Source organism: Osmerus eperlanus, chromosome 6 (assembly GCF_963692335.1).
Source record: "Osmerus eperlanus chromosome 6, fOsmEpe2.1, whole genome shotgun sequence".
In the NCBI taxonomy this organism is placed as follows: Eukaryota; Metazoa; Chordata; class Actinopteri; order Osmeriformes; family Osmeridae; genus Osmerus; species Osmerus eperlanus.
The window spans coordinates 19,356,335-19,381,066 of NC_085023.1; the positions used below are offsets into that span (position 1 = coordinate 19,356,335).

Consider the following 24,732-nt stretch of genomic DNA (forward strand, 5'->3'; position numbering starts at 1 on the left):
CAGTAACGGCACTAGGAAGCTCAGCTATGCTGCTTCCTCGGTGTCCTGCTGGCCCAGCCTGTCCACACCCCTCCCCTGCTCTCCAGTGAGTAGGCTGATCAGACTAGAGACTGACCTAGTTCATAGGGAGATAAGGAACTGTACTCTCTTTCCCCAAGGCAGCTTGACGTGACAAGAGGGAGGAGGCTGTGTAGTCTACAGCAGTGGCTCTCTCCCTCTCTCTGTCTTCCCTCTCTCTCTCTCTCTTCCCTCTCTCTCTCTTCCCTCTCTCTCTTTCTTCCCTCTCTCTCTTCTCTCTCTCTCTCTCTCTTCCCTCTCACTGTCTCTCTCTCTCTCTCTCTCTCTCTTCCCTCTCTCTCTTTCTTCCCTCTCACTCTCTCTCTCTTCCCTCTCACTCTCTCTCTCTCTCTCTCTCTTCCCTCTCTCTCTTTCTCTTTCTTCCCTCTCTATCTCTTCCCTCAGTCTCTCTCTCTCTGTCTCTCTCTCTGTCTCCCTCGCTCTCTCTCCCCCTCTCCCTCTCCCTTTGTGCATCTATGTCTCTAAATAAAATGTTGTTCAAACAGAGATAATCCCACAGTGGTTTAACTGTCAACAAATATTCTCGTATCCAGAGGCGAGCATTCCTCCGTACCTCAGCTGGAAGGCAGCTTGGCTTGGCCGTCTCTCCAGCCTCTGGCGGCTTGTCTGTCCCTCCAGCCTCTGGGGGCTTGTCTGTCCCTCCAGCCTCTGGGGGCTTGGCAGAGTCCTGCTGCTTGTCCGCGGGTCTCGGCGTTGAAGAGTCCTGGCTCTGGTTCTGGTTCTGCTCCACCCCAAACACCTGAGCACAAACACAGCAGCACATCCCTGAGAGCGCTGCTCTGGACGGCCTTGCACAGCGCTCTGCATGCTGGTGCACCCCCTCTGCTTCGTCTGAAACTCGCAGGTCCCCGCCGTAAATTGTGAATAAAAAAGCTCTTTGAATAATTTACATTTAGTCATTTAGCAGACGCTCTTATCCAGAGCGACTTACAGTAAGTACAGGGACATTCCCCCCGAGGCAAGTAGGGTGAAGTGCCTTGCCCAAGGACACAACGTCATTTTGCACGGCCGGGAATAGAACCGGCGACCTTCTGACTACTAGCCCGATTCCCTAACCGCTCAGCCACCTGACTCCCTTAATAATAATGTGTAAAAAAAAAAATCCCATCCTTGTTCACGTCCTCTGCTTAATAAACTCTTTCCCACACAGGGATCAAAGGAACTGTCCTATACTTGATCGAGTCACACAAGACCAGGGCCATGGCAACAGAGAGGGGGGGGGGAACACTTAAAGACCATGCAAGAAAAAAAACAGACAGCGAGCAACGAAGCAGTCTGCTTATTAGCGTGTCACTTAATTATAGGAATCACCATAATCGCACCTCTGGTTCAGAGAGAGCTGATGCTAAATAAAACCAGCTAACAAGTAATACCCACTCTCTATTCCACAGCTCTCAAGTACCATCTTTTAATCCCCTGTAAAATGTTTATTGGAGAGTTTATCTACGATCTTCAGAGTTTATTTCTGGAGATCTAGACTCCCTTCTCAACAATAAAAGCCTTCTTCCACAACAAGCCTTGAAAGGTTGTCATATAAAAATGTATTCATGTAACCCCGTGTAAAGGCTAACCTGCTGCTGGCACCATTAGGAGACAGTGGTTTGAATCCCCCCCGGGGCATAACTGAACAATGGGCAGAGCCTGTCTCAGAAGGCCATTACCAAGCCATTAGCTTTCAATAGAGGATCTTAGCGGTCAGGAGTCACAGGAGGCCGACAGTTACTATCAGAGAGGGGGAGCAGGGGGGATTCCCACCAGAGGACCTGCCCTCAGGAGCGAGATTCCAGCTCTCGTCTCTTCGTTCATGTTGAATCTATGGGAGTCAGGTGGCTGAGCGGTTAGGGAAGCGGGCTAGTAATCTGAAGGTTGCCAGTTCGATTCCCGGCTGTGCCAAATGACGTTGTGTCCTTGGGCAAGGCACTTCACCCTACTTGCCTCGGGGGGAATGTCCCTGTACTTACTGTAAGTCGCTCTGGATAAGAGCGTCTGCTAAATGACTAAATGTAATCTAGTTAGGATAAAATGATGTTGTGCACCCGAGAAGCACAAAACGACTTCACTACAGACGCCCCGTGTTTGTTAATGAAGACCAGAGATGAAACTGGAATGCTTGGAGAACGGGAGGTGACATGAATTGTGTTGACAGGTTATTGCAGACAGTCCTCAAAAGCTCCGCTGGCTTGGAGAAGGTTGTCAACGATGCCTGTCTGACTGCCTGCCTGCTAACTTGACCCGGGTCAAGACACTCAATTAACCTACATACAAGAGATGCCTCATCTTACAAATGTCTCAATGCAGATACATCTAGACTGTTCTTCGTGTCACTGGTATTCCTGCTTCTATGTGGTAGAGTGCAAAGGAAATTCACACTAGACCTCATCTCAGCCAACATGTAGATCCAAAACAAGCAAACATGGGTTTCGTGGGGTCAAAACATGCTTTGCGGCTTTGAATGTTACAGGTAAAAAATTATAAATAAATTACAATCAGCACACTAAGGTCACCCGCCACCCTTCTGCATAGCGCCCCCCTGTTACCTTGTCTATCATGCGCCTGGCCTCTTCCTCCTCCGGGTTGCGGTTTTCCAGTTCGATGGTGTACGTCCCCTTGTCGCTCTGGTCGTCCTCCAGCTCCTTGTCCCTGTCCTCGGGCCCCCTGGCCGTGTCCTCGCTGGGGCTGGTGGTGTGGTGCCCCGTGCTGGCTGAGCTGCGGCCCAGGCTGGGGTCTTCAGACCGCTGCTTCAGCAGCACGCGCGCCGCCGTGGGCGCCCCTGCCACTATGGCCGCCGATATCGTCGCGCCGCCCCTGGTACAGTCCGTGGTTGCCGTGGTGCCGGCGGTCTTGGGGTGGGAGGGGGGCGTAGGGCAGAGTCCCTCCCCGGTCTGGGAGAGGGAGTAGGAGCGCCGCTTGCGAGTGTTCTCCTCGTCGTAGAACTCGATCATGAAGGCCGTCCTGCTGCTGCTGCTGCTGCGGGGGGCGCAGGCGGCCCCTCCGGCCTGGCCGTGCGCCGCCCTCAGGCGCTCCTCCAGAGCCAGGCGCCGGTTGCCGAAGCGCAGGCCCGGCCCGTTCTCCGAGTCGCTCTGGGTGCCGTCCTCATGCTTGCTGCCTGGACAGACAGAGAGAGGTGGACAAAGCCATTAACCGGAGGCTGGACGGTTAGCCCCAACGCCAGCGTCACCTAACCCTAACCTCAGACGACACACACTATCTTTGAGTGTTGAATCTGATTCCAAGTAAACAAATAACCAGGTAGAAACACATCCCCACAGCGTAGTCCCTATAGTCCTGTCTGCTGGTAGGGTAGGCAGTGTGTAACAACACTAGAAACATGCCACCCACATCCAGACTAGCCCTGCCCCCTCTGTGGGCAGGACGCGAGGGGAGGGCACTGGGTCTGGAAGGCAGACATGGAGGGAGGCGGGAACAAGCAGAGGGAGAGCGTGTTTTTTTTTGTGTTGGAGCGTTGGGGGTGGGGGGGGCTCAGGAAGTAGCATGCTGCCAGAACTGACAGCGTGGGGCTTGAGAGGCAGGAATCAGCACACTGCTCCAGACAGTGGTCTTTCATGCTGCCTGGAGCAGACAAAGGAGCCGTTGGGGTCCTCTCAGAGCCGGCCCTGAGCAGGCAGCGCCGGCCCCGCCGGCCCCACATGAGTCAGACTGCTCTCCCGCCCCTCCTGCATCAAACACCAACACACACACACACTCATTCACACATAGACGTCTAGGCTTACATCACATGTAAACATGAACAACTTACTAACCTTACACAACAAAGCAGGGTATTACAAATATTTTAGATCTCACGGAATAAAGATTTTAAAAAGCAATACCTATTCTATTTATCTGAGTAAAGACACTCAAGCTACCAAAAGATACAAATCGTACAATATCCAGATACCTAGACACTATTATGCCTGGACTGGTTCCACATCAGAAGATGCCAGACCCACCTGAGGGCATGAATATTAAACCTTCTGGCTCCCAGATTTCTCTCTCTGGGTTTATCGGTTTATCATCATCCCATCCTCACACTCACACCCACAGCCCTGAGCGTGTCTTCCACACACACACACACACACACACACAGCCCTGAGCGTGTCTTCCACACACACACACACACACACACACACACACACACACACACACACACACACACAGCCCTGAGCGTGTCTTCCACACACACAAACACACACCTACACTCTCGCACATACATGCCTTCACACACACGCACACTTCTCATCAAAGTTACATGCCAAGTTACATGCCTCAATACAAGTTACATGAGACCACGCACGCATACCTCAAAAACACTCATCCTGATCGAATATCAATGAGTATAGCAACCCCAACCTTAAGTACTCTCTCTCTTTCTCCCTCTCTCTCGACTAGATGAGAACTCTCCAGTCTGGTGTTCCTAGCATCCAGCTCCAGACCAGCAGCTCCCAGCAGAGCAGCCACACCTAGAACTGGAACGACTGCACTGTCCACCACCAGCAAACGCTCTGCTCCAGCTTCCTCCCTCCAGCCAGCCAGGACTTTGACTTCACCTTCCCAGCACAAGCACAAGCCTCGTAAATCTTTATTCCTATCGGCCCCTGTGTGACAGCCCCACCCCCCACCATCATAAATTAGCACCCATTTAATTATCTAAACTCCTGCCTGCCATTTCCGTCAGCGCCGCACCCTGAGACTGAACAAGCCTACTCAGCGTTTTCAGCAAGCAGGTAGGGAAAGCACAAAGCAGAGAGAGAGAGAGAGAGAGAGAGAGAGAGAGAGAGAGAGAGAGAGAGAGGGAGAGAGGGAGAGAGGGAGAGGGAGAGGGAGAGGGAGAGGGAGAGGGAGAGGGAGAGGGAGAGGGAGAGGGAGAGGAGAGGGAGAGGGAGAGGGAGAGGGAGAGGGAGAGAGAGAGAGAGAGAGAGAGAGAGAGAGAGAGAGAGAGAGAGAGAGAGAGAGAGAGAGAGAGAGAGAGAGAGAGAGAGGGAGAGGGAGAGGGAGAGGAGAAGGGAGAGGGAGAGGGAGAGGGAGAGGGAGAGGGAGAGGGAGAGGGAGAGGGAGAGGGAGAGAGAAAGAGAAAGAACAAGACAGAGAGAGAGAGACAGAGAGAGAATGAGAGAGAGAGAGAGAAAGAACAAGACAGAGAGAGAGAGAGAGAGAGAGAACGAGAGAGAATGAGAGAGAGAGAGAAAGAACAAGACAGAGAGAACGAGAGAGAGAAAGAAAGAACAAAAGAGAGAGAGAGAGAGAGAGAGAGAGAGAGAGAGAGAGAGAGAGAGAGAGAGAGAGAGAGAGAGAGAGAGTGAGAGAGAGAGGAGAGAGAGAGAGAGAGAGAGAGAGAGAGAGAGAGAGAGAGAGAGAGAGAGAGAGAGAGAGAGAGAGAGACGAGAGAGAGAGAGAGAGAGAGAGAGAATGCAATCAGTCCTACCCCAAACAGGCCCCAACGACGAAGATGTTGAGATAGAGAGACAGTGTCTAATCTAAACTTTAAAATAAAAGTGTACAAATGAGTAATCGAGCTGGATGTGGTTCTGCTTCCCTGCCGAGATACCATGGATGAGTGTGATTTGAGACTTCCTCTCATTCGTTCGCTAGCTCGCTAACTAGCGACAGTAGACTGCTGTGCTATCCCATGCTAAGCCCCGGCAGTGTCTGTCAGAGCGCCTGGAGACGGACGGGATTTAACTCTGCTGGGAGCTAATCCCCAGGAGAAGCAGAATACCGCAGAATATATTCTGTATTAAGAAAAAATTATGCCTGGTTGGGTTTAGCAGTGGTTTACCGTGGAGCTCAGGGAGAGAGCTTAACAGCTGATACCGTTTCCATTCACCACAGAGCGAGATAGAGAGAGGGGTCTTAGCGGAGATGAGAAAGACAGTGGAGATGACGAGAGGGAGGGAACCTGTACCTTTCAGCCGCTTCAGGTGGACCGGGACGTCACTCTTGATGCTCTTGCTGTCGTCCTCCGCCGATTCTCGGCGCACCAGCGTGGGGTCGTTGTGAGCCAGCCAATCGGCAACCTTGCTCTCCGACGCCATCATGGCGGCCTGCAGGGTGCTCATCTCCCGTCCTCCCGGCTGTCCCGCTTTCTTGGACCGCGGCCGGTGGTCGGGGGTGAACTTTGACACGTGGTCCTTGATGGTGACCTTGCCCGGGGACGTGCTGTCGAACTCAATCGTGAAGGAGGCGTGGCCCTGGGCGGCGGCGCCGGCACCGGAGGCGGAGCTTGTGTGGAGGTTGGCCAAGCCCTCCGTGTCTTTGGTGGGAATCTCGTGGATCCCGTTCTCTGCCATCTGGCCCTCCTTGGTGGGGATCTCAAAGTAGCTGGGCTCCTGTGCGTCCTCCCTGGATCTGTCACCCCTCCCGGCCTCTCTGCTGTCTGGAGGAGGAGAGGAGAAATGTGGAGAAAAATAATTATTAATAAAACAAATACTTCCAAGATAAATCCTAATTTGTTAAAATGTATCGAAGTGTTGAATTGTTGAAAACAACAACCAAAACTATAAGCATTAGACAAATAAGCAAGAGGTGAGAGGTCACACAGAGTCACCAATCATCTGTGTCTGTTTCCAGGGCCTCAACATTAGTCAGAATCAGTGTTTGGAGCTTAGGGAGGAAGCAGGCCTTCAGAGCGAGAGAGGCCAGGCCGCATGTGGCTCCAACACTGCCATCTGTGTCACTCAGACTGGGGGACCGGCCAGTGAAAACCCTCTGGGCTACTCACTAAGAAACGATCTAGGCTACTCATTCACTCATTGGCTCTTATTAAGTGCCAGCTCTCAATGTTCTGTGATGGATGAGGTGGTTGGAATTAAGTGACCATCTGTTTTATACTAATGGACAAAGTGATTATCTGAGTTATTTACCAAAAACCAGACTGCTGGATCTACAGATGCACGGAGAATCTAGAGGTAGATGCTAATGTTTGGTGTAAAAAAGATAACCTAACTTTGAAGTTGAAGATGACCTAACTAAGTTCGAAACTGTTAACTGGTAAACACACTGGATCCAGTATATCATTTTTCATACTTCTCTAAGCTACTACAATAAGAGTATAGTCTATAGACTGTAGAACTTCCTGTTTTTAAAACAAAACAACACGTCCTGAGAGAGAAAAAATCCCAGTGATGTCACACTCATGAGACACCCCAGTTATAACCCGTAAGGTGCTGGGGCAAATGTAGTTCGTACCACTGAACACACACATTAAGAACTCCCCACTACAGGACAGGGGAGGCACAGAACTAGACTGGCACCAGCCACACATACACCATTACATATTAATGTCACCCCTCTCTTTCGCACAGTGACAAGACCCCTTGCAACCTGTGCAGCACTAACCACACCAGCCTGCACTAAAAAACCTTCCAGAGAAAACACATGCAGTAGTTTCTTCCACTTATTAGGCTGTTTTGACTGAACATCAGAGACAACATCCACAGGTAGCCAAATGAGAAAGTGTGAGTTCAGACAGTAACTGGAGAAGAAAAAAAGGCTGACTCAACAACGCCTTTTAAAACTGAACGAGTGGAAAAAGTTAAAGGAACACAGAAGCATACTTACTTCAGAGCCGCTAGCTAATGTGTGTTCCTGAGAGGAGAAAGCGGTTTGTTTCAGCGCTGAGAGAGAAGGAGTTTCTGCAGTGGCGTAACCTAATAACCCTCCCTGACAATACAGAGAGAGGGGGGCTGGGAGCTGCCACAACAGAGGCTATTCACAGACTGTTCCTTTACTACCTCTTTCTCTCTCTCTCTCTCCCTTTCACTTCCCTTCTCCAGTTAGCTCTCTGCCATTGCAAGAGGAGAAGACATGCACTTTTTTTTTTTACTGCAGATGAAAGAAATACATTTGTGAGAGATCTATTTTGAGATCATAAGATGCTGAATCAGACAACAGTCTCGATCAGAAACAGAACTGATGGGATTTAGGTTGGTTAGAAAGACTCCCGTCTTTTGTAAAAGATCAATGAAAACCTCAATAACTCATTATAGAACATCTTCTACCTCCTAGCTTTTTGTTAAAAAACAAAAACAAAAATAAAACCTGTCTGTAGCCAAGGGAAGGCTGTGGATTGCTAGACTGAGTGTGTGGGCTGGTGAAATGCCCTGTGAGGGAGAGAGGCTGGGTACAGTTGGTTAGGAGGTCTGGATATGGTGCCTTGTTTATAACAGAGGAGCTGCTGTCCTCAGGAACTTCACTTAACTGGCTGGTGGTACACTTAAGTACCCTCAAATCTCTGCTGCTTCACAATGAGCAGAGACAACAGTTTCTTTAAAATCAGATCCCCCCAAAGGAGAATGTTTCAGTGCACTGTAAAAGCCTTCTGTAAACTTATTGCTAGTTATTTTCACTTGTACGGTATCACGTACAAGTGTCACAACAGTACAACCCTACTCTAGTTGGACTAACATCACATTACACAACATGACTATGCACTCCTTCGGGTAATGAAGTCAAGCAAAGATGCAATCAAAATCAAACTGCCTTACTGAATTCCATGACGGACGTAACCGCTCCCATTCGTGATGTTTTCAAATGAGTTCTTCAAGCTATTCAATAGTGCATCTCTGTTGAGGATGCACTCTGCTCCACACAGACGCTATTCTCTCTGTTCTCTGTCCAGCTGTGATGGTGGGTTTGAGGACAGTGGTAATCTGCTGGAGTGCTGCTCTACCTCTTCCCCGACCCCTGCACCCATTGGGTGTCCTGCTGCGATGCAGTCTGGCCTAATCTCTAATCCTGTTACTTCTGTCCGGAGCAAGTTAATGGGATCCCAGCCTTGCGATCCCAATGCACACACAGATGAACACACACACGCACACATATGTGAGTTTGAACACATAGACTCACCCACACCAGACACACGCACGCATACACAAACACAAAGTCTGGCTGACCGAATGGCCATTACCCCCAGCACAAACAGACAAGATAAGCTCTGAGCATTACCATAAAACCAGCCTTTCACTACTTATAGAAAGTATCCTGGTTTTATATCATAAAACTTTTTACTCTCCTATCACATCTTGATTATCGTATAGCACACTTGACATCATACACAAAGACGTCACAAAACCAACACATCTTCCTGCTAATATCTAGTCATTCTTGGGTAAAACAGACATAAAATACAAGTCTATCTAGAGCAAAGCTGAATTTAATACAATAGGATTATCCTCTATTTGTCCCATAGTGGGATAATTGCAGAATCTACACTTCAATACCATTCCTATGACTACCATCTCCAGTCTGCATAGAGGGCTAGCTCCCAGATCTCCAGTCCTCACAGAAGGCTAGCTCCTAGCGAGGATGTGCTCACCTGCCGCTGGGTTGTCGTGCTTCTTGCTGGACGTCTTGATCTCCTGTTTGAAGGAGTTCTCGTCGTCTGCGTCCCCGTCGCCCCACCAGGACGGCTGCCCGTACAGAGGAGTCCCTCTGTGTGAGGAGGCCATGTCCCCTGGGGGCACACAGACACAAGAGGGGTCAGGTGGCTGAGCGGTTAGGGAATCGGGCTAGTAATCTGAAGGTTTCCAGTTCGATTCCCGGCGCGACACATTGTGTCCTTGGGCAAGGCACTTCACCTTACTTGCCTCCGGGGAATGTCCCTGTACTTACTGTAAGTCGCTCTGGATAAGAGCGTCTGCTAAATGACTAAATGTAAATGGGTGCTGGAATGAGATCGTGTCGGTCTATGGTTGAGGTTAGAGTCTTTTTTTTTTTGGTTTTGTGGACTGACTACGTAAACCATTAAATGTATTGGGGACTTTCTGATGCATGTGTTGCAGTAGTATCATGCATACATTCCTTTAAGATGTTATGAATCCTGATTGTGTGTGTGTGTGTGTAATCCCCCCCCCCCCCCCTCATACTGGGGGCTCTGGTTTAGTATTATCTGCAGCACTGACCTACATACTCCAGCCAGCTGCAGGACCCAGCAGGCCAGGAGAGAGCCCGGCCTGCTGGATCCTGCTCCCTCCCCAACACAGCGAGACCCAGTAGGATCACCTTCTCACAGCCACGCTGTCAGACACACACTCGCCCAAGAAGCACACACACACATCCTCTTTCACTCTCAAAAACACACACACATGCGTGTTGCAGTGTGCCCCTACATGCGAGTGCACATGGAAAACATTATCATAAAACGGACTATTAGTGGGCTAGCATAACCAGACAACCGTGAAGGAATAACGTTGGGTAGCACAGTGTCTGTGTGTGCGGTATCTCAGGGTGTGCTACATGTCTCCCCTCTCATTAGCAGCACTCTGCCAGTCAGTTGATCTGCTCAGCGCCAGGTTCAGCAGTGTAGGTGGCATGTGGGGTTAAAAGACATGGACCAGAAGCAGTAGGCAGAGAGGGTTAAAGCCAAAGCCTTTTTCTCCATCTGACCCGGGCGGAACATCTGGTGTTTGGAGGAGCCCCAGAGATTAAGTCAATAATCAAGAACAACCTCTCAATCCATTGTCTACACAACAAACTGTAAAAATATTTTTTATACTTATTTCATATGTTAATGGTATTCCTTTGTCACATCCCAGCGCGACTTGAAATTACAACCTCTGTTATCATATTTATTTATACATAACGCCTTGTAATCATTCTCCTACCGAGTCACAGAGGACCATAGGATTAGAGTAAAGTGGTCCTGATGTGACAGGAGAGAGGGGAGTGAGGTCTGGATCCCAAAGGAGAGACAGGGGGGCGGAGCCTGGAAGTACACGGAGCAGCTGTCCCCATTCAACTTCCTGGATACAAATATAGCTCTGTGATTGGCCTACCCTTCAGTAATGAGAGTGGGAAGATGCGGGCCAATCAGGTATGGCGGTGGTTCAGCTGGTCATGGGATAGAACGATTGCGTTTGAGGGATCATGGCTTTGTGAGATTCTGTTAGATTTATGACGTGTTATTTAAATGTCTTGAACCGAACCGTAGCTCGTATATCCCAGAAAGCCGACGAGCAGAAACACAAAGATTGGTCGTCTTTCAACTAGCAATCTAATCAAGCCCAGTCTAACTGTCTGTAGATGGTTGTTATCATAATAATTGTATACTAATTAACAATACTTTGTATGCATGACAAGATGCAAGCCGTAAACTGTCACGTATGCTTTAAAATACTGTAGATTAAACAGCAGACACTAAAATATATTTTACAGCATCTCATAGAACACAAGCCTGCTGAAATATCTACAGTCTAGTCATCTTTTACTTGTATCTGTGTTGTGATACACACAACATGGTCTGATGTTGTGATATCCTCACCTGCCATCTTGTCCTCTGCCTTCAGTCTGTCGGCTGGTTTGGCAGCTGATTCTGCAGGGACCCCTTCTGAACTCTTGCCCTCGGCCGGCTTGGACCTGGGAGACTTGGGGGACTTGGAGGGGGACTTGGTGGGAGACTTAGTGGGAGACTTGGTGGGAGACTTGGTGTTCTCCACGTTGGAGGGCTTCTTGCCTAGCTGGAGCTGGCTGGTGAACTTCTCATGCTGACAGGAAGAGGAGAGGGGGATGGAGGGGGGGGGGGGGTTATAAAGAGATTAGGAGGGGGAGATGATAGGGCTGATGTGTTGTGTTGCTGCTCTGCATTGTGGAGGTTGGGATGGTGTGGGTGGGTGTGGGTGGACGTAGGCGTAGGGTGTGGGTGTGTGTGAGGGTGGGTGTAGGGTGGAGGCTTGTCTACCTACCTTAAGGGCCTCCTCAGGTACCTGGAGTTCTCCTATCACCACAGTGAACAGGTTGGTATGTGAAACTTGCAGTCAAGGTAACACACAGGTTTAAAGCTGCAGTAGGCCACATTTTAAAAGAAGTTTAAATAATATTTGAGAAATTTGAGAAACAGCGCCCCCCTCAGATCTTGTCTGAACTTCCGTGCTTCTTCCAGCTCAACTTTGAGTGACAGTAGTTTTACAAAATAAGCCAATGACGAAGGCCCACCTTGCCGAATGGCTGAAGCAGGATTGCTGGAAGATGATTGGCTGGTAGTAGCAGGCCTCTCCAAAAGTTTTAACTGACAAAAGCTTCCTTTGTTTTTGCTTAAATTTATTTTACCTATGGTACCTTTCATCTACATCCACACACTCAAGGCTTTGAAGTGCCTTTGCAATTCATTATTAAAAATAAGGTTACGCTTCAAAGAGGAGAGCAGTGAAAAGCTTGACATTTATGGACTGTAAGTGCTAGACGAATGAGTCATATTGAACAGAGCAGGGGACACAAAAGCATAGATGATGAGCCTGTCTGTCTCGCCGAAGAGGGACGACTGAAGTTGAAGGACGTCAGCGTATAAAGGATATCATATCCAAACCTCAGCTTGTCATCGAGCTTCAGAGTGATGTACATCTGCTCCTGAATGCGGACATCGTTCACAAACGTCTGTAAGGGAACGCAAAGGAAAAGAGAGAAGACAGCACAATAAACATTTGTTCATTACTTTCATTCATTTGTTAAATTATACATTTATTAATTCATTTTTGAATCTTGACTAGCTTGGACTCAAATGCTCTATCACGGAGCTAAAGACACCAAGACAGATAGGGTGCAGTCTCAGTCTGTCGACTGAGCTGACCTCAGCTCTTTATAGCCGGGTATCGGATGATGCCAGAAAACATGCTTGGCTCACTGGCACTAACAAACATTCCCCACCACCAGCAACACAGGGGAGGGTACAGCTCAGTGGTTAGAGCGCTCCAAAAGATGGCAGGTTCAAATCCTTTAAGTATACTGTAACTATGGATAAAAGTGTCTGCCAGAGGAGTGAGAGGAGGGTGACTCAGAAAGAGCGTATGAGTGTGGCTTCCTGTCTGGGAGTGTGTCAGAGGACACATGGGCCTCTGGGGAAAACAGATGCCTTTCAATAGCTTCACAAACTCACGACTGTCCACAAGGTCAGAAAAACATTTCAGCGGTTTGCTATCATTTACTGTATTTGAGTAAAGTAGCTTGTTGTTTATACAAGTTTGGGGGTCATTCCAACACAGGTTTTTCTAAGAGTATAGGAGTTGCTTCGTGAAAATCAATCAACCTCTTAGTTCTTGCTGCGAGTGAATTAAAAAGTTGATTGAATTCCAATTAACCCCAACAACCTGGTACATACTTAGATGGACCCAGTAGATTCATCAAGGTGTCGTTCCACCAACAGGATGTTAACTCCAATTGACCTGGAGATGAATCAGTTGACCCCTGACCCTTATTTACACATCCTTCCTTTCTTCCCTCCTCTCTCTCCTCTTCTTACTCACCCCGTTCAGACTCCCCAGATCTTTGACTTTGTGCTCATCCGTGGCAGGTTCATAATTGATGACCGCGTGCTGTTTGTCGACACTGCGGGACTGCAAACACAGACACAGATATAAAGTTACCGTGACTACAAATTGTATTTTTTATTCCAGAATGGTTTGAGGACAGGACAGTCGGACATGGTGCTATTTCAGGAAGATGAACTACTACAGGCAACGCTGGTATCAGCACAGGATCATCTCCAGTGTCTGAGTATGCTGAAAGAACACACTATTAACAAAGGAATGCATTATCCACACTGGCAATAACCCTTTTTTTATGTCATATGAGATTGCAACACAAAGGCATTTCAGCTCTCAACGAAATACAGATTAATATAAGTAGAAAAATACATCCAAACACACATCCATACAAACATGCACAAACACTAAACTCTCTGAAGGGAGAAATGAGAGAAAGTCGAGTATTGATTTTTTTTCTCCAGATATAACCTAATAACCTTCCAAGTCAGAATCTATTTGAAACCTAATAATTTCCCATCTAACTTTTCATGACTTAGCTATTGTCAAGGTCAGATACTCAGAACCTTTCAGGATTCTTAGCAAGGCAAACATACCAGTGACCAGTCACTGTCTCCAGAAACTGTAATTGGGAAAAATGTTGTGCCTAAAGGGCGATGGAATGGACTGGCTTCAAGGACATTTGTGTGAGGTAAACAGTGTGTGTGTGTGTATATGTGTGTGTGCATGTCTGCATGTCAAGGGTTTCTGAGGGGCCAACCTTCCCCTGTAGATTAGGTTAGTGATTAAGGCAGATCAAACAAGATGCAATCAGATTAGACACAGGGCGCGCTTTCTGCAACACAAACCACAACAGAGACTCCGGGCACACACCCACACAGTATCCACGCTGATCACAAACTGCATGCTCCGCATACGTATCCATACATATAGATGACTTATTGTATCGCATCGTAAAGTTAAAGAATCCGAAATGCCAACAAACGGCAAGTTACGAATCGAATCTTCTTGAGTTTACTGTGTTGACCGCCTCTAAGGCCAGCGCTTTGCAGAGATCCAGTAGCCATGTGATGAGACTGCAGCCGGTGAAAACTGTCACATGGGTAACACACTTGGAGTGTATTTTCCGTTGGCAGGCTAACAACTAAACAACGTGTTGGCTCTTCTCTCCCCCCCCAGGTCACTGGAAAGACTCCAGCAGGGAAAAAATCTTGATTTCCTGAAGGGTTTCCTACATACCTCTACTGAGGATTCGAATGACATAGTAAAAGATGATCTAAACTTGTTTTTGTAGTTGTTCTGAAGCGGTTTATAGTTCTATTGTGAAAATCTGTGTGATTAAGGTTTGGGGAAATCTGTACGTCTCAATAGCAGATATACAGAGATGTAAAGTGCATTGACCTATGCACTTTTGTAAAGCTCTCTCTTGGAAGTCGCTTTGGATAAAAGCGTCTGCTAAATGAATAAATGTAAGTGTAAAAATACAGGTAGTGCTGCTTTGAGAAAGATAGTTAAAAGTCGATTATCTACAGTACTGATATATATTTGCTCCAAATAAGAAAATGATGTAGTTACAGAAACACTGGCAATGCAGCACAAACTCTTCAACCCACTGAACTTGCTAGTCAGTCAGGTTACATCAGATCTAACTCAGGAGGTATCTGCCCCACTTTCTATAAATACCACCTACTCCCTCACACACATACAGTATATAGAGGGTTAGGGATACACTCATCTAGTGCAAATAAACACAGAGTTTAAAGGACTAAGCAAAACTGGTCTCTTCCAGGCTGGTCTCTTCCATCAAATAAGTTTAAAAGTTCCAAATGTGTTCCACTTATTCCACACAGGGCTGTAGTAATAACCAGGAGATTCAGATCTGTGTAGGTCACATGTGCTGTCAAAGGTCCAGAGGCAGCATGGCCGTGAGGAGGTGTTTTTTAAGGTAAAGCTGAATCCCTCAGCTCACATACAAGGGTCCGACACACACAAGGGTCATGGCAGGGGTCACACACGAGGGTCACTGCTAGCTTTGTTAACGTCACATGGCTTAATCTCCAGAGGTGAAAGGTCATGTGTGTAGTTGAAAGACTCTGAGCCGTATCGGTTTCACAGCTGCAGCAGCTCACTAATTCTCACCCCGCACATGACAAACCACTGGCTAAACGAACTGCTTCATCTCAACAAAGAAAAACTGTCCTACAGATTTATGTAACTAAGCATTCTGGGTCAAAAGTAGTTATTCACTCAATGATGTTGAAATACTTTGGTTGTGAATTAAAATCTTCAGCCGAGTCATAGCAACAACTCCAAAAGACCGATGCCTCTCTGCGTGTCAGTAATAATAAGCCACTCCACACAAGGGAAATACAGCATTCAGAATCGGACTAAAAGAGACTGGCTCAGCAGAGCTTTCCTCATGGTATTCCTAGCAGATTTGCCCAGCGTTGTGGCAGTTATGGCAGTTATGCTCACCTGTAGCATGAGCTCACAATCGTCCCGCCCGACGAAGATCATCTCTCGGGGGAGGCGGTGGCGCGTTCCCCCGCTGCTGACCAGGAACCAGGAGGTCACACTCATCTCTGCTGCTGCAACGACACCTCCTCCGCCACCTCTACGGCATCCTGGAGGGAGGGGGGGAGGGAGAATGTGAGCGTGGGGGGTGAGTGCATGGGTAGTGAATGAGGTTTTCAAGTATTGACCGAGACAACAAAGTTTTAAACCTTCTTACCTCTTTGCTAGCACACAATCAGATTCGTGAGTTAACTGTCTGAAACGGCAGTGTGTTGAGTCCGTTAGTGAACTCGACATCCTCCCTAGCTTGCCTCTCCACTCCTGATCATTGCCAGATGCTACAGGAAGTGATGTAGGATTCTTGGCTGAGCCACTCAGCAGCACATTCTCTGTCCCCCCCCCCCCTCCCCTCTCCCTTTCTAAAACTTATGTTGGTCTGAAAAAGGAGGTCAGTTTTAACGGTTGCAACATTCTACTGCTTAGGCTCGAAGAAACATAATTAAGCAGAACTGCCTGGCTTTCAGACCTTCAGTCAACAGACCTTCTTCCTTGTTGACCTTGTGTCACACTGAAAAATGTAAATACATTTGCCAAGGATGAAGATTATTTCACTGTTTGTTTTGATATTTCATTACCGTTCTGTAGTAAACTTTCTCATTTGAAAACTCGGACCAGGGAGGGTTCTTGGACAAACTAAAGTCGGTGCTATCGAGCTAGAGAGGGTGCCGGCTCTATGCCATAGAAGAGAATGCCAGCTGAAATACATCAATCAGAGAGTGAATTAAATACAGATTAATGAGCTAAACTTTCAGTTGTGTGACCTTTTAAGTATCTAAACTTGACAAATCCCCATTCCCTAATCCTCAGGAAACGTTCAGATTTGGCACACTGTTTTCTGACTGCTGCTGCGATTACAGAACTACAGTATTTTCTGTAGATTGCCACAGAAAGCCACTGGAATGCCAGAGCAATTTCATCTCTATCCCTTGTGATCAACAACAGTTTGGGTACAAGAGCGAAGGTAGGTGAAGCAATACAACTGCCCGCAAATGATATCCCTCCATATACAGTTAGGTCCATAAATACTTGGACATTGACACAATTTTCATCATTTTGGCTCTGTATACCACCACAATTGAAATGAAACAATCAAGATGTGCTTTAAGTGCAGACTTTCAGCTTTAATTTCAGGGTATTTACATCCAAATCAGGTGAACGGTGTAGGAATTACAACACATTTTATATGTGGCCCCCCCCTTTTTAAGGGACCAAAAATAATTGGACAAACTAACATAATCATAAATCTAATTGTCACTTTTAATACTTGGTTGCAAATCCTTTGCAGTCAATGACAGCCTGAAGTCTAGAACCCATAGACATCACCAGACGCTGGGTTTCGTCCCTGGTGATGCTCTGCCAGGCCTCTACTGCAACTGTCTTCAGTTCCTGCTTGTTCTTGGGGCATTTTCCCTTCAGTTTTGTCTTTAGCAAGTGAAATGCATGCTCAATTGGATTTAGGTCAGGTGATTGACTTGGCCATTGCAGAACATTCCACTTCTTTGCCTTAAAAAACTCTTTGGTTGCTTTCGCAGTATGCTTCGGGTCATTGTCCATCTGCATTGTGAAGCGCCGTCCTATGAGTTCTGAAGCATTTGGCTGAATCTGAGCAGATAATATTGCCAGAAACACTTCAGAATTCATCCTACTGCTTTTGTCAGCAGTCACATCATCGATAAATACAAGGGAACCAGTTCCATTGGCAGCCATACATGTCCACGCCATAACACTACCTCCACCATGCTTCACTGATGAGGTGGTATGCTTTGGATCATGAGCAGTTCCTTCCCTTCTCCATACTCTTCTCTTCCCATCATTCTGGTACAAGTTGATCTCGGTCTCATCTGTCCATAGGATGTTGTTCCAGAACTGTACAGGGTCTTTTAGATGTTTTTTGGCAAACTCTAATCTGGTCTTCCTGTTTTTGAGACTCACCAATGGTTTACATCTTGTGGTGAACCCTCTGTATTTACTCTGGTGAAGTCTTCTCTTAATTTTTGACTTGACACAGATACGCCTACCTCCTGGAGAGTGTTCTTGATCTGGCCAACTGTTGTGAAGGGGTTTTTCTTCACCAGGGAAAGAATTCTTCTGTCATCCACCACAGTTGTTTTCCGTGGTCTTCCGGGTCTTTTGGTGTTGCTGAGCTCACCAGTGCGTTCTTTCTTTTTAAGAATGTACCAAACAGTTGATTTGGCCACACCTAATGTTTTTGCTATCTCTCTGATAGGTTTGTTTTGATTTTTCAGCCTAACGATGGCTTGCTTCACTGATGGTGACAGCTCTTTGGACTTCATATTGAGAGTTGACAGCAACAGATTCCAAACACAAATACCATACTTGAAATGAACTCTAGACCTTTTATCTGCTCCTTGTCAATGAAATAACGAACTCCCATGAGGGAATAACATACACCTGGCCATGGAACAGCTGAGCAGCCAATTGTCCAATTACTTTTGGTCCCTTAACCCTTGTGTTATCTTCGGGTCATTCTGACCCATCAGTCATTGTGACCCACCGTCGTATTGCGACAGATTTACCGCATACAAAGACAAAGTGAAGCATTTTCTTTTAACCGTTGGGCTGTCTCAGACCCCCCACATTGCAAAGGTTAAAAGAAAATTATTTTAATTTGTTTTTGTATTGGGTAAAATTGGGTAAACACAACGATGGTTCGTTATGAACTTTGGGTCATGTGACCCGAAGGCAGCACGAGGGTTAAAAAGGGGGGGGCCACATATAAAATGTATTGTAATTCCTACACCGTTCACCTGATTTGGATGTAAATACCCTGAAATTAAAGCTGAAAGTCTGCACTTAAAGCACATCTTGATTGTTTCATTTCAAATCCATTGTGGTGGTATACAGAGCCAAAATGATGAAAATTGTGTCAATATCCAAATATTTATGGACCTAACTGTAGCTTATCCATATTATCTAACGTTGTGTTTGGGTGCTATTGAATGTTCTATAGCTGAACACTAGTCATGCTAGTACTCCAGAAAGACTCATACGTATAACATTAGAAATTGTTTGCGGTTCTTCTCTCTGGAGATCTGCTGTCATTAGACGTAGGCTTAATGAGCTTCAGAACACCCACCACAGCACGCAAGGACACACAACTCCACAACATGGCTCAGGCTTTCCCTGCATGCCAGCCGGAGGAACGCGCCTTCCAGCCTTCTGCTTATCACACATGAAAGAGACTTCACCGCTGGGGAATGTGCTGGGCTAAGGGCGTCGGAGCACCTACCCTAGCTACGGCCGCAAACACGTACAGCACCCGAGCACCCTCACAATTAGCGCCAGATATACATCTTTATGTCAACCGCACACATTGATTAGTTCGCTAATGAATCCTTAAAGGATTTTTGGTGGGCTAATGTCGGGGAGAACAGTAACACCGAAAAGGATGAAGCAGGAAGACCCCTGCAAGACAGGTTGATAAACATTCATGTGAGAACACACGTTATAGAACATACAGCTGAAATATATCACAGCAATGCTAACAAATATATTTTCTTCTCTGTCCGACTCATGCAACAACATCCTTTTTGAGGGATGAGGCATGACTTCATGGTTTTAGAGAATCCAACCCCCGACTCGAGGTCACAGAGCTGGATTGTTGTGGGCTGACTATGCTGCTTTGTGTGGAAAGGGCACGAGGAGCAGGAAGTATGCTTTGCTCTTCCTGTGGCTCATATTTGATTTGGCAGGAAGTTAGATTGACAGTTTTGATTTTGAAAAAGTCTAGGACGTTAAGCCAGTGGATGTTAAGAGGTTGCTGAGATTTCACTTTGACACTGATTAGCCATGAAAATGAATTATAACTGCAGAATAATAGCAGTATAATAAGCTTTCACTAATCCTTTTCTCGGCTGAAGACTTCCTCTTTTTCAGACTGCAAAACGTTCAGCAGATTTCTATACTAACTTCTCCATCTCTGAAAGCCAATCCAAATCCATTGACCCAGACAGGAAGTGATGTAACAGAGCTGAGGTTCACTTCCTGGTCCATCTAATGTGTTTCCCTCCTGTTCCACATGGCTCCTCCACGTAGAACGGGACAAGAGCGCGGCCAGATGATGCAACAGCCGTGAAACTGTCCTCTCCCCTCACACACACACACACACACACACACTCCAAATAGGACAGGAGAAGAAATCTGTCCACTCACACATGTATTCAGGATGCTGAGCCAAGAATCTCCGCAAAGGGCCGGCCCCTGCATGTAGAAAATAGCTTACTGTCCATAAACACTATAAAGTGACTAGATTGTTAGCTACAAAACCCCATAAAACGTAATGGCATGCGAAACTGTTAACTCAATAAATTCAAAATACTCTTTTGTGGGAACTGATTACATAAATCTATTTGATTTCGCCATTTCTTTGGGAAAATAATACTCATAATTAATTGATTCAATCTCTTTTGTTGTTGTTGTGGTTGTTTTAACTCAAAGGCTCTATTTCTCTATTTCTCGCCTTTGCTTCAGGGAGCAGCAGCCCAGAGCTAACAAGAGGCATTTACTGTGATATATGGCTACGCCCAAAGAGCAGGAGGCTATTTGGACCACAGCTCAGGGCCATCAAGAACTAAAAGGGCAGCATCATCAACCAGAATGAGACAGGCACCAGCGGGAGACACAGTCTGGTCTCCCATGACCAGCCTATTATTTACAGACAGACAAGAGACCATGGCAGATACCTCTCTGAATCCTCACTAAGACTGAAATGTCTGTCTGTTACATGGAGTAGCTAACTCAGAGGTACGGCCAGGCTATGATTTGAACAGTATCTTCCTTCTAAACACATTGCTTTTTTTGGGGTGTGCAGTTGTCATGACTCCTACAATACTGATAGATCTCTCCTATCTTTTTCTCCAGAAATAGGTTTGTGATCATCCATTCAGCCTGCAGGCATTGGCCTTAGACAACCCACCTCTTTGCTTGAAGATCTTGTTAATACACTTTGAATAAGCTATTGACAACATGAGTGTATTAATGTGGTCATTTGGGGGTAGATACTGGTTTTGTTTTAGGATCAGTAAATTATCATAGTTTTAACATAAAAATTGTGGTTTCATTTTTTAGATTTTATTTCACTGCAAGGTAAAATTATAGCAGAGTTTAAGTCAGATATTATGCTCCTTTGATGGTGAACATTAAAGCCTAAGGCTGGTCAAAGTACAACCATAAGCCATGTTAAATGTACAGTATAAGGCCTACAAACACACTGCATGTTTATAAGATATAATTGGAGAAGAAAGTGACCCTTTAAATTCTTGAAGAGTCTAAAGTTAGAGTCTCGGTTGTCAGGTCCTGTTAGAGGTTAGGAAAAGTGAAGTGAACTTGCTTTGACATTGCCATCTCCAACAAGGGATGCTCAACGAGACACTGCGGAGCCAATAGAGCAGAATAAGATGTATCTGCCAAGCTCTCTGCAGAATCATCTGTCTGACTCCCCCATGTCTCTAAACAGACAACAAAGAGAGAGAGAGAGAGAGAGAGAGAGAGAGAGAGAGAGAGAGAGAGAGAGAGAGAGAGAGAGAGAGAGAGAGAGAGAGAGAGAGAGAGAGAGAGAGAAAAAATATCCTAAACTTACAGTTACATTCTTCCATAACCCTTTTCCATGTAAACAGATTTATTACTTCAACAATTTTACTACCTTTACATATCGCTATACATTATTACACTGCATCAAAGGTCCTGCATTCATGATCCTATCGGGGAATAGTACAGACTATCATCCTATTCCAGTAACTGGGTCCAGTAATCAGAAACACTCACAGAAATGATCTCCTGTTGTTACAACGGGAGAGAAAAACTGGAAGAGCAGCAGAAAATACCATATGGTCTGGAAAGCTAGCCATGCCCATCACATGTTCACAGTTCATGTGAGATGCAAACAAACAAACGCCTCCATTGACCCAGCATCCATCCATCCTTTTGCCTTGAGAAGCAGACAGCACACATGCTCACTGACCACGATAACTCGTACGACCTACATATGTAAATAAAAGCTTGACGTATATGTCAAGTCAGATATCTAAAGTGGAGACGGTGACAGTATAGATGTACATCACCTGCTTCGATGTAGACGAGCTTAATAATGATTCAGTCAGCACTGTATGTGTTGTTGTGAAGAATATAGATCAAGGTCAGGTAAACTGCGTTGTAGTCCTTAAAATGATTTCCCAGAGGACATGGCAGTACCTCAAGCCGTTATATCAATCAAACAGAGCAAACATCTTCTGAGAGCCCTTCAGCTGCACTGTAAGTCGATCTGTCCTTAACAGAGACATTAGCGGTTGGGTATCCTTGCAATAACGGCATCACCTCTGACAATTCACATGGTGATAACCTTTATAATTCCTGAAGCGGATAAAAATAGTACTGAAGCAGACACTGGTGAGGGGAAAAACAACATTGATACTGGAGCTAATAGGGTGCCTAGGACGTCAGCTGAACGTTTGTCAAATATAAACTAGAAAACTTCATGGAAATAATGTCACACCCCAGAACAGATGTGAAGGTCATTATGACTTGGTTGAAAGAGTTATTCTGGAAACACACCAACATCAAATCAAATCAAATTTATTTGTATAGCCCTTTTTACACGCAAGCATGTCACAGAGGGCTTCACATATGCCCATAGAACTGCCCCTCAACCAACCTAAACATCCAACATCTTTCCAAAACAGGTTTCTGATGAACAGTACACGTGGATAAAAAACGTATCTTTTACTTAAAGATTAATAGAGGCCTTTTTGGGCTACTAACACACAGGTTTGGTTCTATTCTTGGTGCCTGGATGCATGTGTTATAATACCAGCATCACAACACAGAAAACTGCCACTACGGCTGTCATTCTGCAGGCACGGCCTAACAAACAATATTCAATACAACTGAAGTGAGTGGAACTCATTTCCTTTGCTTCCTTCTCAACACAATGGCAACGACAAAGCAAAGTTCAGAGACAGGCAGAGAAGTTTTTATTTAAGGAAAGCTTCAATAAAGCTGAAGGAAAGTCTTGAGTCCTAGGTCAGGGGCATCCTATCATTTTAAGACGGAAAAACGTGTCAGTGCTTAAACTGACTACATTCAGCATTGTGAACAATACACATGACGTTTCTCCACCCTCTGACTATGTTAGTATTGTAGTCTTAACATGTGTATGTTGTACTATGAGATGAAGCAAATCTCAAAGAAACAACGAGAATATGGACACATGCAGACGTGTTTATCTAGTGTTTGGTACCTCACTGCACTGACCCACTTCTCTTTTACAGACTTCAGAAATCCTGTGACACTGACATAGTCTTTAAAAAATGCAGCTGACTTCACAGGGATCCTCTGGTTACAGTGAGAGAAAGAGAGAGAGAGAGCTGGCTGAGATTATTAGTTTAGTGGCACAGGCCCAAACTCTTAAATTCTTGCAGGAGGAGACAGCTATCCAGAAGACACAGACAGTGTGCTGTCGTGCTCTCTAAGAAGAACACCAGTCTCACATCAAGATACGACTAATGGTTGTTTGATGAGGAAGGAGCTTGTCACAGTAGGCACAGCCTGTATAGCCTGAATAGATTTATTTTATTCAGGTTATTCTCCAGGACGTCAAATGATAGGTCTCCACTGCATTCGTTTGATACCAGAGTGCATTAATGCCACATGGGGGTCTGTATAAATCTAAGAACTATTGATAATAATCTTATGTTACATTAATGTGGTTATATTTACTGTCCATTGGCAAATCAAAACAGCCTGCAACTGCGACGTCCACACAAAGAGAGAGAGCGGATGCAAACCAGGCCAGCTGTCTTGACTTGAACAACAAAGCCCCCTCTATCGATAAAGGGGTCCATTATCGGGGGAGGGGAGCGGGGCAACTAAACTGAAGAATTTATCTTTGAACACCAGGCAGAATGACCAATAGTACCGAGCAATCGAAGGTTAATTTGCCCCGTGGATACAATGTCCCGCTGAGATAAAGCATTTTGTCGGTCACATTGAACTCAGTGAGCTTCGACGAATTGTTTCAGTTCTTCTGTAGCAGCAAACTGGAGCAGCTAACTATAATCTGTATGCATTCGCAAGTAGGTATCTTTTCTATCTGATACAGTGCGGCGGCGGTAAAGGATGTAACAAGGGGATCGCAACAATTCTACAATGCACCGCACGAGTGATCATGCTGCTATGACAATAATGAAGCGGCTTGGTCTCGCGACACAGCCAATCGGAGCCCATTTAGGTTTTCACATTCACATTGTCCCATTTTGGATGTGTTGTTTATTGCTATAGGCTACAGTAATGTAGGTGCCATATGCAATTCTGGACAGAACTGTCGAATCATCATTTATAATCCAAGCTTGGCACAAGTATTAACAATAAAGGAGGAGAAAGAATGCGTTTATTATATGTAGAATATTTGTATCCCACGCTTCTCCACATATTGTATATTTTCCATACAGGCCTATAAATCTAGAAAAAATAGTTACATATGTGTACACACGGGTAGCCCTCCTTAACTATAATATATGTAACATGCATAAGAGAACTCACCCTTTTGTGGCTGTTCTATAGGCTACGTCTGTCTTTTATGGAGACTGAGGCACTGTGTTGAGCTGAATGCCCTGCCCTATCCCTCACTGTGAGCGTCCTTCTCCACTCAGTTGCTCAGCAATTACGCTATTCCAACTAGCGGAGACCAACATCCTCCACGCCAGCGTATGCACTTCCAGCTAAACACGGTGGGCGGGTTTCCTGTCGCTCAGCACTGTACCATTGGTAACCGATCTTCGTAGCGTGCACTCATCTACATAGATCTTCCATCATT

The 24,732-nt window shown here is 46.0% G+C and overlaps 1 protein-coding gene across 2 annotated transcripts in view; it reads right to left on the reverse strand.

The window, feature by feature from the left end:
- cep170aa (centrosomal protein 170Aa) overlaps nucleotides 1-24,592 on the reverse strand; it is a 34,317-nt gene extending 9,725 nt beyond the window's left edge. Inside the window, exons 1-10 of one of the 2 annotated variants that reach the window (XM_062464230.1) lie at nucleotides 24,459-24,592; nucleotides 15,804-15,952; nucleotides 13,311-13,400; nucleotides 12,363-12,444; nucleotides 11,757-11,812; nucleotides 11,336-11,558; nucleotides 9,392-9,529; nucleotides 5,981-6,451; nucleotides 2,616-3,184; nucleotides 632-817 (exon numbers count right to left, since the gene is read on the reverse strand). In XM_062464230.1, the coding sequence (XP_062320214.1) occupies nucleotides 632-817; nucleotides 2,616-3,184; nucleotides 5,981-6,451; nucleotides 9,392-9,529; nucleotides 11,336-11,558; nucleotides 11,757-11,812; nucleotides 12,363-12,444; nucleotides 13,311-13,400; nucleotides 15,804-15,908 (1,920 nt within the window). In that variant the 5' untranslated portion in view covers nucleotides 15,909-15,952; nucleotides 24,459-24,592. Of the gene's footprint in view, nucleotides 1-631; nucleotides 818-2,615; nucleotides 3,185-5,980; nucleotides 6,452-7,635; nucleotides 7,724-9,391; nucleotides 9,530-11,335; nucleotides 11,559-11,756; nucleotides 11,813-12,362; nucleotides 12,445-13,310; nucleotides 13,401-15,803; nucleotides 15,953-24,458 lie in introns of those variants that run through there. The other variant, XM_062464229.1, reaches the window with a different exon arrangement.
- Between the last annotated feature and the right edge of the window lie 140 nt (nucleotides 24,593-24,732).